At 39.9% G+C, this 16,430-nt stretch overlaps 1 protein-coding gene across 1 annotated transcript in view; it reads left to right on the forward strand.

Moving 5' to 3' along the window:
- The window catches only part of adamtsl3 (ADAMTS-like 3), a 130,770-nt gene that overhangs the window by 67,948 nt on the left and 46,392 nt on the right, over nt 1-16,430 (forward strand). Inside the window, 4 exon segments of the mRNA XM_057358154.1 lie at nt 5,114-5,241; nt 8,840-8,885; nt 10,587-10,823; nt 15,016-15,142. Of these exon segments, the coding sequence (XP_057214137.1) occupies nt 5,114-5,241; nt 8,840-8,885; nt 10,587-10,823; nt 15,016-15,142 (538 nt within the window).

Raw genomic sequence — 16,430 nt, forward strand, 5'->3', positions numbered from 1 at the left:
CTAAAAAACTCCTCCTAGGTCGCTCACTGGATTTTGGAATCTAGCCAGTCCAGAGTATATTCAGGCTCACTATCTAAATTGTTTATTAAGCGAATTACACGCCATAAAACCTACACAGTTATGAGCGGAAGCAGAGAAATGCTTGAGATGTGGTCTTAAAGAAAGTACATTCCTGCATCCTGCAAGGAGATGATGTAAAATCAAAACATTTTGGCAGGAGGTAGTGGTACAGTGGCCAGAATATTGGACACATCGTTTCCAGTGGACCCAGAGCTCTGTCTCTTAGGAAATGTCACTAATATTAATCTCAGAGACAACCGTAAAATGTAATATACAAATCACCGTTGCTAGGAAATCACACAGACCTGAAGTGGAAGTCCCAGCTCGGATCACGATGGCTGTCCCTCGTGTGACCATTCGTCGTGTTAAGGAAACAGTCTGATAGATTTAGGAAGAGTTTATTGACTACCTGCAGACATTCAATTATTGGCGATATGTTTTTTTGCGTGTATTGTGCAACAGCTTGTACTTAAAAAACTAAGAATATAAATAGTTTTCAAATCTTTGAAAAACGAAGATAGACTTGCCCAGGTGCATACGCACAGTTCAACAGTATCCGTACGGTGTGCGCATAATAAATTTTGCATAGATATTACTTTTATTTTTTATAAATCCTGATATGTTCATGAAGAACTGCGTACTGTGCGCATATTTCTGTGACTATGCAACGTTTATACATCAAACCCCAGGACGTTTAGTTTGTTTTATTTGCCATTATTTACACTGCGCAGCCCCGCCCACAGTGAAATCTCATAGGTGTAAAATTTCCCTTGAAATAACACCGAATCTTTTCTGAATAGCCGTGATTGTGTTTCTGTTTTATTTGGGAGTGTGAACAGATAAATGTGTCTCATTGCATCTGGTTAGGAGCGAGTGTTGTTTTCTCACGCTGGGCTGTGCGGTGGGGTGTTAGAATCATAGCGTGAGATTATATTTCCTCTCATTACGCTCATGTTTTCATCGTGGACTTCTCATTTAATTAAAACATTTTGTTTGGACATCTGTGTTGAAGGGAATATTGACACACTGCTCATATTCATAGCTGTAAAAAACAAACATTTTTTGTAATAAAATGCAGCACAAAATTAATTTTCCCACCCTGAGTAATGTCTATAATGTTTATAAGTGGGATTTTGACAACCATAGCTAATGAACCGTGAACGTACGCTAACCTCCGGCATGAGCCAATATCCTCTTCTCCATCGCTGTGAGGTTTGGTGAACAGGGATGGGCATAAGCCGGGTGTCGAGCTACCTGGCGGGGAGGTTTGCCGCCGTTGAGGATGCCGTAGACAGGAAGAACAATACAGATTTGAGACCCATTTAAGGCGACTGGAAGGTTTATTCTTTAGGGAGCGGACCACTGTAAAATCTGACGTCCCAGCTATTGGGAGCCCACCGCTGCTGGTGTGTTTTCATTGGCAGCGACCGGTGGGCTGCTTAACCAGGACCGCCGTCCAACATGTGAAATTAAGAAAGCACCTACACACGTTCATGGAAATAGCACTGCACGGGCGGAGGAGATGTTACATTTTACAAATTAAAATGAGCAAGAATTTATAGAATGTAAAAGTGACCTTTCCCACAGAATTACACAGTATTTCTGCACAGAAGAAATTAAAGATCCTAAGATGTCTTTTAATACTAATCATTATTTTACTTGGGTCTGTGTCACTCTAAACCCATATGCTGTTATATCGTCCAGGAAAGATTGAAGGACAATGTTTGTGGTTTCAACAAAACATTTGCAGTGACCTCGGTTTCAAAGCTTCAAAAAAACGTTGGTTTTAAGATTTCAGAACACATGGAATATAATTTCTTTTTACGTTCTTGACAGACATGGTCATAAACTTGTTTGAATACACAATTAAACATTTTTTAAAAAGTTGTGTTTCACTTTAATTTGTTGTTTCTGCTGAATACTCACTCAATACGACAGTACACAAAAAAAGTAAAAATAAATTTCATAGCATTGTATTATTACTCGTACACAGAAATTAGAAGGTACTGGCATAACACTGAGCTCAAAACAACAGTTTAACGTAACAGTTACTAAAAATTTGTCGTCCTAAACTTCAGAAGTGCACATTTGATCGTTTTTGTCTTTTATGACTAATACTGTCCTCATGAACCAAGTTCCAGACATAGTCACCCATCGTCGCTTCACTTTCCCTGTGCTACAAACATTTATAGAATTTTCTGACACCAACGATTGGAAAATAATTTTTTTAATGTGTAAATTTGTACAGTTTTTGTTTATTTGCGATATATCATAATTAATGATATGAGCTTAAAATTTTGCCTACTTGAGCTAAATATACACTAAAACTGATGCTGCATGAAAATACCACATGACCACAATAATTAGTACCACAGAATTGTACAAGAACTATAAAAAGATCGGGCAAACAAAATTTGTTTCACCGTGATATGTTAAAGGCACAGTTCATCCAAAGATGAAAATGCATTCATCATTCACTCACCCTCATGTCATTCCAAACCTTTATGACTTTCTTTCTCTTGCAGGACACAAAAAGATATTTTGAAGAACTTTGATAGCCAAACAACACGATCTTGGGACCGGTATGCCAACGTAATGGCATCCACGATCCAGTGCGCCAATCTCTGTTTGGAGACAGCCCTCCCCTGGTGCTGTCCCCCAAAACAGACAAAGAGCTGCTCAGAGCTTCTAAGGTTCTGCGTGCAGTCCAAGTAGAGGCGCAGTGCGCGTACTAGACACAACACGTTGGAGGTTGGGTCTTCCTCCCCAGAGGGGAGCACCTGCAGGTTCACCACCTGGTCCCGAAAGGGAGTGGTGGGAACCTTGGGGACGTAACTTGGCCTGGGTCTCAGGATAACGTGGGAACTACCGGGCCTGAATTCTAGGCACCCATGGGACACGGAGAATGCCTGGAGGTCCCCCACCCTCTTGATAGAAGCGAGCGCCATCAAGAGTGCCGTCTTCATCGTTCGATGAAGGAGACTGGCGTCTCTGAGGGGCTCAAAAGGGGTCGTACAAAGGCCCTAAAGGACCACATTAAGGTCCCAAGAGGGTACGGAGCGCGGTCGAGGTGGATTCACCCTTCTCACGCCCCTAAGGAACCTGGTGACCAGGTCATGTTGGCCGAGAGACTTACCCTCCACGAGATCGTGATGAGCAGCAATAGCAGCTACAACACTTTCAACGTGGATGGGGAGAGGTTACTCTCGAGTCTCTCTTGTAGGAAGGCCAACGCTGACCCGATCGGGCAATTCCCCACGGTAAGAACACCAGGACGAGAAAAGACGCTACTTGTAAAGCGTATAAACACCAAGTCTGGTTGGGCCAGTAAGGCGCAACTAGCAGTACTTGATGTCCCTCTTCTCTGACCTTGCACAGGACCTGCTCGTAACTGTGAGAAAATTGCTCTTTTAGGTCTGTAGCTCGCTGCCGAGACGCCCAGGGGAAGTCCGCTCTCAGGAGGGAGAAGTCCGCTGCTCTGCATCGTAAATCCAGCAGTAGAAATCGTCGACGAATCGAAGAGTCTTGAAGAGATAATGCTTGACATATGCCGCCGCCATCTCCCTTTTATACCCGTATGCACGGGGCGGGGACTGGCATGCGTGTGCCATTCACCAAGCCCTTTGGTGTTTTAAAATACCTCTCGGAGATGATAGGTTCTCAAGATCAAACCCCAGTATGTCTCTCAACACAACGTCGAGAGACCGACTGAAGGGGAACCACAGGTACATTTCTCAAAATATCTTCTTTTGTGGTCCACAGAAGAAAGAGTCATATACAGGTGTTAAATGACATGAGGCTGAATAAGTGATGACAGGATTTTAATTTTTAGTTGAACTGTCCCTTTAAGGATTTCTCTTTTCTGTTTCTGTCCTCATCCCAGTGCATTCAGAAAACTGCCGTGCACCTTCACGATGCTGGACTTCAAATGATTTCCTGATTTTGAGCTTGTGGATGTATAGACAAGAAAACTAGGAAGCATTGTGTAATATATTAAGAAGGAAATGATGATTTTAATACTAAATGAAAGTCTTGGCTACATTGAGATACAGTAGCTGACACTAAATAAAAAGGGCTTGCTGCCCGACTCAAAGTATATTTTGATCTAGAAATGGTATCAACTGACAGGAGTTTGAGTGGGTACAATATTTGGGGTAAAGCTGGGAGGCCGGCTAATGTTCAAGGTCACAGCTCACTGTGGCGTCAAAGAGGGATTTGCTGGTCTGGAAGGGTGTAAGCCTCAATGGGACGGGTGGGTGGACCAAACATAAATAATACAGGTAAATGAATGAGTGTTTTTCCTTGAATAAAATGTAAATTCAGCATTACGATTTACTATAAAGACTGGAACAGTTTTCAGGGTAATACCTGACAGAAACTAGGACCTTAGGCTAAAGGGCGATGTTTAAAAGCTTATTGGTTTATTCTGTATCCATTGTGTATTCATGAGGTAATTCATGCAGTTTTCTGCACTTGTCTATCAACTCTAAACAGCGTACGGTTAAGGAAATTAACAACCTGTATATTTCGTGGCAGATGATTTGGCTGTTCAGATTTGCATGATATTTATTTAATCTTATTACACGGCTCGTTGGAATGCTTGATTCTCATTGGCCAGTCGCGACATTTGCAGGTTCGTTATTCCCAGATAACAACCTCTCAAAACGAATAACACACGGTAACCCGGATGCAGCAAATCATTTTGACAGGTTTTTTGGACAAATTAAATATAAATATGTCTTTAAATATGACATTATCAAATGATTAAACCAAATTGCCTGTTCGTGACATTTGAACGTCGTTTGAACGGCTTTTCCTCACGGAAAAAAAATATTTCAAATTCACAGTTCATGTCTATTTTTTTCTCATGTGGCAAGTAGCCGTGTAATAAGTGGGATAATGTACAAGCAGGGGGCTGTTATCACGAAATAAGCCCCTTCAGTGTGATACAAGACCCTCTGTATGACCCTTTCTGCGATAACAACCGGCTGCCTGTACATTATCCCTTACATATTTATTTTATATGATTGTTTTTTGTGTGTTTGTCCTGCAGTCTTCAAGAATGACGCGCTCAGACGAGGACAGGGATACGGGCTGGGATGCCTGGGGCGTGTGGAGCGACTGCTCTCGTACCTGTGGGGGCGGAGCCTCTTATTCTCTACGCAGGTGTCTCAATGGAGGGTGAGCGAGGACACACACACGCATACGTACTTGGATGCTTTCATCCCTAAGCTTTTTTATTAAATGTACAGTGGCTCCAAAAAAAGGCATTAAACAAAATCTAATCTAAGATCTAAAAATCTAATTAAAAAACGATCTAATCTTGTGGTATTTCAGAGAGAAATAGCACAAGCAAGTTTTGAAGCAAAACGTTGACAAAAACAAGTTTTCTGTGTCTGTCTCTTTCCGTAGAGAAAAAAAGGTTTATTTGTCTTTTATGTGCAGTTAATCGAACGCTTGAGTTTTAATAACGTTAGTACATATTTTGATTAATTATGCATGTGCATAATTTACATGATTTTGAATATATTACAGAGGTCTCTTAAAAATGAATCAAAGAGAATTTTATGATTCATGGACACAGTAAGCAAATGTGCTTTCTGGGTATTATGTTCCTCTTGAAATGTTAATTGCAAAAGTTTGTATAACTTTGCTAACATCGTTTTATCCTCTTTGAACTTTCTAAAACGTAACCTTAGGTGTTTTTTGTGTTAAGATACTTTTGTTCTGTGGCTTTCTGGTGATAAAAACATTGCTCTGTTTATTTGAGATTCCCCACAAGCCCGACACAGCCAACGGTGACGCTAGTGGTACAGGAATGACACAATTCAACACAGACTCGAATCAAATTCACGTTGCTCTCAAATTCTGTCATAAGATAGCTTACAAATTGTCTGCATATTCAGGCCTGTGGTCAAATCGCAAACGCTTGCACACATTCAGAATATATTTGGCAGAAGTTGACCCACATATGTTTTGTCCTTTCACACAATATTTTCTGGTTGTAGGTGAAGCATGTCATTTCTACAACACTAGCTAAAATGCAAAAAAACCACCCCATTTGCAAATTATGGGAAAATGTTGGTTCCAACTCATTTAGGGTTGCCAAGTCCACATTTTTTTACACAAACTTGAGCTACGGTTGCTTTCTTATAAATACAAAATACAAGGCCATGTTAACACTTGTCTACCCTGTTTAAAATCTTCATATTATTCAAAATGATCTTGTCAATCCAAAACATACTTCATACTACATCAGGGATGAATATTATTGGCCCAATTGTGTTTGTGTAGTTCACTGCACTTTACTTCATTGCTTGAGGCCAGACACCAAAAGTTAAAGCAATATATGTAGAAAATGGGAGTCATGCGCTGTTTAATAGTCATTTAGAGCTAATTGAGCGTTCAGTTCCAAATGAAAATGAGAGAAAGGGCGATTACATTGAGTTGTATGTCTCATTGCGAACGCTTCTGCTGACCCTCAACGTAAAATTAGTCTCATTGATTTACAATGAAATGCTTCCTGCATAAGCCGTCGTTCTTTTTCGAGAGCATTCAACATTTCTTACGCGATGCAGTTGGTTTTGGATGAAAGCATTCTACCAAATGAATAAATGTGAAACAGATTTCCGCCCTTGCCTTTTTTGAAGTGTAGGATAACCATAGTAGCTCTTCGGTGAATGGTGAGCTTGAGTTTGTTTGACACACGGTTCTGCGTGTTTATACAAATAAAAATCTGGTGGTACTCAATCAACGGACTTTTGATTTAATTGATAACATCCATTGCTATGTTTGTTGCGTTGTGTTGAAATATGTGTGTAGCAGCACATGACATCAGACGGTGATGAGGTTCCTTTCATTTGTTTACTGTGTGAGGAGCTTCAGAAGAGCACTTGATGCACCGGTTGATGCCAGGTTGTGTTGTGATGGCGTTCTGCTGATTACGGGAAGATCTGGAAGTGATTCCACCGTTGATTATACGGTCAGAGAACAAAGATGCTCATTATGAATTGGAGCATCCGAGCGGTATCGCTTGCACGCGGGCCAGAGCACCTGTTAGAGCACTGATGTGGAACTATGAGGCATCTATGCTTTTGCCAAATAGGTAAAACACTCATTAGGTTGCTTGCTATTATGTAGTTCTCTACACTCAAGTATGCAAATGCTGTCTAGCATCACAGAACCGGTACAGTAACACACCTAAGTATGTGACGTGTCCTTAGTTTAAAATGTCTATTGTATGTACATTTTTACATTGTAATCCCTATATGATTTACCACAGCAAGTGTCTGTGTGTCACAAACAGGCTCTGCTATGAACACAGTGATTTTTTGGAAGAATTCTCAGCATTCAGTTATTATTGAAGAAACTACAAACACGTCAACAGTTGCCGACTAACTTCAACTACTGCAACATGTACAGAAAGATTCTTACACCGTGTCCTAAACAAGCGCGATGCGACGCCGCTACACGCGATAAAAGGTATCTTTTCCACGTTAATCAGAGGTTTTGTCCTAACCAGCCACGACGAGCAACGGCTGTTTCTATTTTAGAAACGGTTTATATTTATGCGACTTTGCGGCTTACAGCTCCACTACCACACAACGATCTCGTTCGATGTACGTTCTGCACCTCATGAATATTAATCGCAAACATGGATGAGGACAGGCTAGATACATTTGATTACATACGTTTAGATTCTGACATTTTAGCATAGCGTACGGTGAGGCATCACTGAGGTCATCATGAGAATAACGCATCTCGTGAGAGGGTGCGTGGACAGAGAAAAACTGTTCTGATTGGCTGTGTTTTGTGATTGGTTGTTGCGTCCCGCCCCTTTTCGGCGTTCGGTATGGACACACAAATTGCTTATCGCAGGAATCTCATTGCATCACGTTTGGTTAGGATGCGGTGTTAAGCTGCGTTCACACCAAACATGAATTTCACCCTGTCTACACCGGATGCGGCGCGGCGTGATCCAGTGTAGACACGGTGTTAAGCTATTTACGGAAGTAAATTACATACAGTACATAGTCAATGCAAAGACGCAAATAGACACAAATGACGCGAATCGGGCGGCGCGGGTGCTTTGAACTCGTGTCAATTGGTTCTTCCACGCAAGTTGAAAACTTGAACAAGAAATTTTACAAAGAGCGCATTGACACTTACTGTTTGACACGCCCAGACGCAGAAAGACACTTCACGTCGCGCAATGTTTTTTGCTTCACTCGCATGAAATTAACGAACTATTCCCACGAGTAATAAAGAGGAACGCGTTTGGTGTGAACACAGCATTATGAAAGTGTTGTTTTTGTTTTAAATTACTGTGAAATATAACACACTCATGTTTTTTCGAAAATGTAAAAATACATTTATTTTTACTTAATACTACTTTTCTTGTTACTGTCCCTCAACATCAACTCTGCAAACACATCACTGCGTGTACGGCTGCCACGGGATTCATGTTTTTTTTTCACAATCATTTTTCTTAGACAGGCACAAGTGAGACAATTCATTTATTTACAAATCATTTTATAAAAACACTGCAATGGTGCAGAATAATCTGCGATATGTATATTTTGCAATGAAAAAAATATGCTTTTAATAAATGGAAGCTGTTGGCCCAAAAACGTTGTTTAAAGTTAGAATTTTCATGATCACAGAAGCAGACAGATTTATGTTGATGTTCACAGGTCATCAGATCAGGAGGTGCTTTTTCAGGATTAGAACAGAAGCTTTGGCACTTCATGATTCTTGTTGTTTTTTGTTTTCTCTACAGAAACTGTGAGGGCAGAAACATCCGCTACAGAACGTGCAGCAACACAGTATGTCAAACTCATGTGATGTGTTTATAACCTGGAATTTTTTGTAACATTACTTAGATTTTTGCTTTACATTTTGACATAATGCTCATTTCAAATCATGTTTACATTGGCCACAGAAAACTAGGACATTTTTCTTTTTACACAAAATATCAAAAATTATGTTTTTTACTAGTAAGAATTGCATTTCTGATATCTGAAATAAGATTTTTAACGTGTACGAAATGAATTATTGATATCTGAAATTGAATTTGAATGGCAGCCTATTGTGATATTTAACTAGTAAAAATGCAATTACAGATATCAAGAATTACGTTTGTTACTAGTTGAAATTCAATTTTTGATATCAAGAATGCACATTTCTGCGAGTGATGACGTCATTGTAATTCACATTTTTACTAATGAAAATGTAATTACTGATATCAAAAATAGCAATTGTTACTAGTAGAAATTCTATTCTTGATATCAAGAATTATAATTTTTACTAGTAAAAATTGAATTCAATAATTCTGATATCAAAAATTCATATCCTGAGAATGATTAAAAGCTAATTCGGCTTGCCATAGAGGCAGTGTGTAAATGTGATAGACACAACGTGAGGTCGTATTTATTTTTTAACGTGCGGAAATTTCGGACGCAAATTTCGGACTCAATGTGCAATGGGCTTTAGGCTTCATATCCCACAATCCACACTGAGAGCGTGGCGCTCTTTTTCATTGGTATAGAAATTAGACTGTATAGATGTATCTTGAAATGTCTTCATGTACATTCAGAAGATGGTATATCAATATTTTACGATTCCGTAGTCAATAGTCCCCGAACTACTCGACAAACTCATTTTGAGAGCTATTAGATGTCCGTGTGTCTGAAGGAACGTTTTAATCAAAAGCCCATGTTTTTCTCCCATTGAAGTGGTTTTATCTGGAATCACAGGCCCCTCAACCGTGATTTTAATCAGCGCCAGCTGGGACCGAATCTCAGTATAATATTTATTCCATTTCCGTCAGGACGGTGAGAACTGATGTCTGGTCTCTCCTCGCAGACATTATGATGGTCGATGCGGTTCAGGTTAATAGTTCTTTTTATAGTTCGTTCTTCAGATCCTGTCATTGAAGATGTGTTATTTTAAATCTTTATCTGATGGAAGCGCTTCGCTCGCTTGCATATTAGCACTGATGATCGTCACACACGGGGGTTTCTGAGACGATCGAATGAGTCCTGAGGTGGAAAGGAAAAACTGAGGGTTTCTTTTATGCATGTGGGGATGACATAGGAAATATTGTTCTTTGTAAAACATGGAGGTTTGCCATTCAATTACACAGTCTCTTTAGGTTAAAGATCATCCAAAAATAAAATGTCAGTCATCATTTATCTTTCCTTATGTCTTGACAGCCCCGGTCACCATTCACTACCATTAAATAGAAAAGAAAAATTTGATTGTAGAACGTCAAATTGAATTTGTATTCATCATTCAAACAGAATTGTCATTTTTATTCAGTTTTTGTAGATGTAATGCATCTGTAATCTTTCTGTAATATTTTATAAAGTACAAACAATCGAATTTATTTTACTTTGTCACCATAATTTTTTTTATTTGAAAACTGTATTACTTTAGTTCTATTCAATCTAGGCATCACTGTCACAGAGGAGAAACATCATTGATGGTTGCTGGACTTGTCACCTGCTCTTTTTGCATCCAATCAGGACTGTCCTCCAGAGTCAGGTGACTTCAGGGCTCAGCAATGCTCCGCCCACAATGACATCAAGTACCAGGGGCAAACCTACGAGTGGATACCCGTGACGTCCGACCCAGTTTCCCCCTGCGCTCTCAGATGTCAAGCTCGGACCAGAAGTCTGGTGGTGGAACTGGCGCCCAAAGTGCTGGACGGCACGCGATGTAAAGCCGACTCTCTGGACATGTGCATCAACGGCGTCTGTCAGGTGAGCTCCACTGAACGCTTCAGTAAAATGTCATGATAAACAGACTAATAGTTTGCAGAATAAACATTTTTGTTTACATAATATATGTTGGTATACTGTGTATGATAACGATGTATGTATACAGTAAATATTTGAAAAAAATTTGCATGTATATATACATTTTTATATTTATATCTAATTTATATTATTTATAAATATTAAATTTTAAATATATATATTTTCTTAAAATTATACATGTATTTGTGTGTATTTATATATACATAATTATAATACACAGTACACCAACATATATTATGTAAACAAAAACTTTTCTTCTGCAAACGATTAGTCACGATTAATCGTTATGCAGCCCTAATAAACTGAGCTCTGCTGCCCACGTGAGTGTCACGGGTTTAAATCCGGCCTTTAATAATAATGTAAGTTCATCCAAAAATAAATTCTCTTATCATTTACTCACACTCATTTCATTTCAAACCTGTATGAGTTTATTTCTTCTGCAGAACACAAAAGAAGATATTTTGAAGAATGTGGGTAACCAAAGCAACACTGAACCCCATTGACTTCCATTGTATGAACACAAAACCAATTTCTTAAAATAACTTCTTTTGTGTTCCACAGAATAAGAGTCATACATGTTTTGAACCACATTAGGGTGAATAAATACTGACACGATTTTAATTTTTGGGTGAACCGTCTCTTTAAATGTCATAATTCGGAAATCGAAGATTACCAGCTTCACTTGAGAGCAGCGTGAGATGGCAAAACCACCAGAAAAAAAGTCTACTGAAGTTAGCATTTATGGCGTTCAAGTTAATACCTCGCTTCTGTTGATGAGGTGAAAAACTCTCTTGTGAAGCCAAAGCCATTCAACATTTACGAGGGAGAATTCTTGACCTCCTCAGTCCAGCTCTGACATCCATTAATTTAACATTAGCACGACCAGAATAAGCTTTACGGTTTTATCCAATTCTCTCGCAGAATATATACAGAGCGAGTCTCCGTCCACCGAAGTTAACAATCCATCTGCTTCTGCAATAGCATCCGTTTTTTATTGCTATGTGTTATTGTTTGGCAGTGCTGATGCCGACGGGTTTTCCATTCTGGATATTCCTACCGGAGCGGCTCAAGTTTCTGTAAATTATAACAAAACATTGCTGCTAAAATGGAAAGATAATGGAATAATGATCATAAACATAGGAAAGCTGTCTCTTTTGTTAAATGTTACATATGTAGGGATTTGGGATGCATTAAGGGCACCTTTCTGCCAGATTCACCTCGGAGAGCTAAAGAGAGAGACGAATCAACTCCAAGAAAGCAATTGAATTTCTATTTGACCATGGCTCCAGTTTAGGAAGTTTGAAAGCACAAAGCAGGATTTACATTATATATATATATATATAAATAAATAGTGGGCAGGTCCCTGGGCGGAGTCTGACAAAATAGCGAGTTGGGGGAAGAATAGTGGGTTTGGATGTGGTGGTCATGCGGGGGCCATTTGTGTGATGTAAATTGGGGGGCAGCAGTCTGACCTGCCCACCGTCAATTTACGATGACTGGGGTACATGCCATTCAGATAAACCTGATGTGGGCGGTAAGGGCAAAGTAAAAAAGCGCCCCCTCCCGAAGGGCCAGCCGCTCGACGCTTCTTTCAGGCATCCCGGTGGAGCCCTGAGGATGCTTGGACGTCACGTCCCGTTCCCCCGAAATTAAAAAAATCAAGTCATATTTTTTATAAAAATCTTTCTTTGTGTTAGATTAAAGAATGAAAGTCATATACATCTGGATGAGTAAATTATGAGATTTGTTATTTGTGGGTAAACTATTTTACATTCTCACAGTGTAGTCAGTAGACTCAGTTATTCAGGTGGCTTTCCATTTGGCCCACAGCAGAGAAACACGGCACTCAAATCCAATGAAATCCAGTCCAATCTAAATTCAGTGCGATGCTTCACGGTAACTGAACTCTCCGATGTTGATCAGACTTCTCTTGCGTGGCAGTGCACCTAATTCGACCTCAGCCCCCGTGAGGATTAGGAGAATAGCTGTAAATGAAGCTTGTCTGTTTACTTGTGCTTGTTTACCAGAGCTGCTGGATGATGTCGTGGGGTTCAACGTCTCCGGCTGCCGTTCCCGTTGTTCCTGCAAACAGAATGTTGAATTGAAACTGGGCAGCTTTTCTGGTGCAGATGGATTATTTTTTAGCAGATTTCTGGGTGAATGCTAAAAGAAACTTGGTTTGATGAAATACGTTTGGCTACGAGTGATCTTTTTTGGTTTTGATACATTGGTTGTCAGTGTATTTTTATCAGGCTAGTTAGAGCTTAAACGTGCCTGTTAGGCATCGTGCATCAGCCATTTTCTTAATACAGTTTGTCAAAAGTCATTTTAGTGTCAGTTTCTTTTCTCTTTAAGAGGAAACATTTGTGAAATTGGTTGCCTGGTCTCAAAATAGTTTTCGGGTCTTGGGGTGAACCAGGAAAATTTTGGTCAAATAAGTGGTGCTTGCTAAGGCAAGGGTTACGTTTGCTATTGCTGTTTAAACAAACCTTTTACCCTAAATACCGAAATAGTTCACCACATAATCGTGTGACCATTTGTGCTGTGGATATAATCCCTCAAGAATAAAATAGGTTAAAGAGTTGCTATTTCTAAGAAAACTGTAGTTTTAAGCTGGTGGACTATGAAATCAATGAAAAAAATGTTGTACTGTCTTAGGGGGTGATGTAATTTTGAGTTCAGAGGGCAACAACCTGGATTTTATATGGAGCCTATTTGATGTTGTCTGGTAAAAGTAGTGGGTAAGGAGCAAAATAGTGGGTTAGTGGCCTGTTCCCTGGGCAGTGTCTGACAAAATAGTGAGTTAGGAACAAGAATAGTGGGTTCGTGGGATGGGGGGTGATTTCTGGCGGCCACTGCACGGAGTCTAGCAAAATAGTGAGTTAGGGGAAGAATAGTGGTTTCATGGGCGGGGGGAATGTGGTCGTCATGCGGGGTGGGCCATTTGTGTGATTTTAATTGGGGGCAGCAGTCTGACCTGCCCACCGTCAATTTACGATGACTGGGGTACATGCCATTCAGATAAACCTGACGTGGGCGGTTAGGGCAAAGTAAAAAAGTGCCCCCAGCGCTGCTTTCAAGCGCCCCGGTGGAGCCCCGAGGATGATTGGACATCGGCGCCCAGTCCCCCCCCAAATATTTGGGTGTTGCTGCGCAGCGACCTTCAACCCGCGTCTGCACCCCATATGTATAAATGTTAAGCGGGCACATAGTTCCCTTACTGTGCGTTCACACCGCCAGCGATAAAGCGAGGCGATGTCATTCATTTCAATGGAGAGCAGGTAAGTTCCGGTGACACGAGCTACAGTGACCATTGGCGACAGGAAGTGGGCGTGTCTAGCGATGCGACAAAGTTGAGATTTGCTTAACTTTATGCAAATGATGAGCGACTTTCAGGAATGACTACCAATAGGAGAAAAGCAGCGGAGCTCACGTCAGCCATCTCTCATCGGTTACTGCAAAGTTTGTTTATAAATGTCACTAGAACAACCAAAGCTAGGAACGCTTCTAATGACCTCGTGGCAAAAGAGACTATTGACAGAGTCGCTGACGGTGTGAACGCACAGTTAGGCAGGGAAGCACTTTGGAAAACTCCAATTTGATATTTTACAATTTTGTATATATTTGTGCATTGTAAATCTTTCAAATTAAACAAAAATGAAGCCCCAACCCTAACTCCACCCTTTAAATGATGTCACTGACAGGAAAGCAGATCCCACTTAAAAAAATATATAAAGTCATTGAATGAATTGCCATGAGATGTGTTGGAAACTCCAGCCTAATCTCATGGAATACAATAACAATTTTACAACGATTTTATACAAATTGGTAAAAAGAGAACCATACGAATTATTAAAAAAAAAACGTAATAAAGACACTCCTCTAAACCTAACATCACTTGTCGTTCTACATATGAATTCATACAAAATAGCCATGTGATGTCCTTATTCATTGCCATGAGATTGTGTTGGCAACTCCCAAAACAACATTGTAGCACATGAAAGCTGAATTCCCATTTTTCGGTCGTCCTCTCCGTCATCTGCTCTGTCATTCCCAGCAAACCCTCTTGGTCTCAACCGTGTCGTTTCAATCCCTTCCACTCTTCTCCAAGTCACGTCTCTCATTTTATTAACAGGAGGTGGGCTGCGACAGACAACTGGGCAGCAACGCCAAAGAAGACAACTGTGGGATGTGCGCCGGAGATGGCTCCACGTGCCGACTGGTCCGAGGTCAGGGGCTACCCCACCTGTCACCTGAAGAACGTAGGTGCAACATTGTGGAACAGTTGGATTCATAACATTTACCTGAAATGTTTACTCTCTGCCAAAGTTCTTATACTGAACTTGTGCTTTTGCGCATTCGAACATGCCATGGCAAGTATTGACATCAACATCGGTCACACCCAACGTCCTGTTAGCTTTCACGACATAATACATTTGCTTTTTTTGTGTTGAACATGTGTTTGAAATTTTTGAATTTAAGTGGAAAGGAATATTTTCTGTTTGTGGGCATAGTCATTATTCACAGATGCTGATAGATGTCTATTTTGGGCGCTCCCGGAGAAAGAAAGTCAGGTTTGGAATGACGTGAGGGAGAGAGAGAATTTAATTTGACAATAAATGTAAAGCCTGGTTAGAATTTCAAGGTTAGAATTGAGCATTAGTGATGTAACGTCATTCCAAAAGTGTTTTATACTTTTTTTATACATAATTCTATCATTGTCAGTGTGAGTCAGAAGTTTTATGTTTTTTACTGAATCAAATCAAATAATCCACACGGTTCAGATACACTGAAGTCATAAACAGCTGTGTTTTTAATGCCGTCTTTGGATGGTGAAAGCATTGGCAGAATTATTTATATGATTGCCAGTATACTGTACGTGTTCGCATCCTGGCTTAGAAAATCGAGTTATTTGTTCAGTGAGGGAATCTCTCTGTGAGAAATGACACATTTCGTGCTGTGCTTCTTGCTTGTAAATATCTAGTTGTCATATATTTAATATTGTTGCGTTCAGGTTGTGGTTCTGTGTATGAAGCATTTAGGCATACAGCCACAGTTGAAATCATACCTGGTTAAAATATCAAATAAAAGAGGAGTGATTTATATCAGGGCTACACCCCAATTTAATTCAAACAGCCAATTACAATGTTAACTTTTTCACACAGCCTACGACTTGAATGCTTTATTTCTGGCATTCTTCCTTGAATATTTTCATTGCAGGCCTTCTTTAACCTCGTATGTCCAAATTTGCTGTTTTTCAGGAAATGGAAGAAACACTGTACTTTTACACGATTGTCAAAAACAAGCACGTTTAATACTTTTGTATTGGTTAGATATTTGCAAACCCCAGTGACAAACATTAAGGGTGACTATTAATAATGATTTATGCCAAAAAATAAAAATCAAGAAATATGGAGATACAAGGTTTCAGAAGCAGCAGGGTTGTTTTATTATTATTCTTTTTGGTGAGATCTGTGCAGTGTATTTTGTTTCAAAGGCTGCTCCTCCCCAAAATGAAAATTCTGACATGAGTTACTCACCCTGAAGTCG

The sequence above is a fragment of the Triplophysa rosa genome, linkage group LG1, assembly GCF_024868665.1.
Source record: "Triplophysa rosa linkage group LG1, Trosa_1v2, whole genome shotgun sequence".
NCBI lineage: Eukaryota > Metazoa > Chordata > Actinopteri > Cypriniformes > Nemacheilidae > Triplophysa > Triplophysa rosa.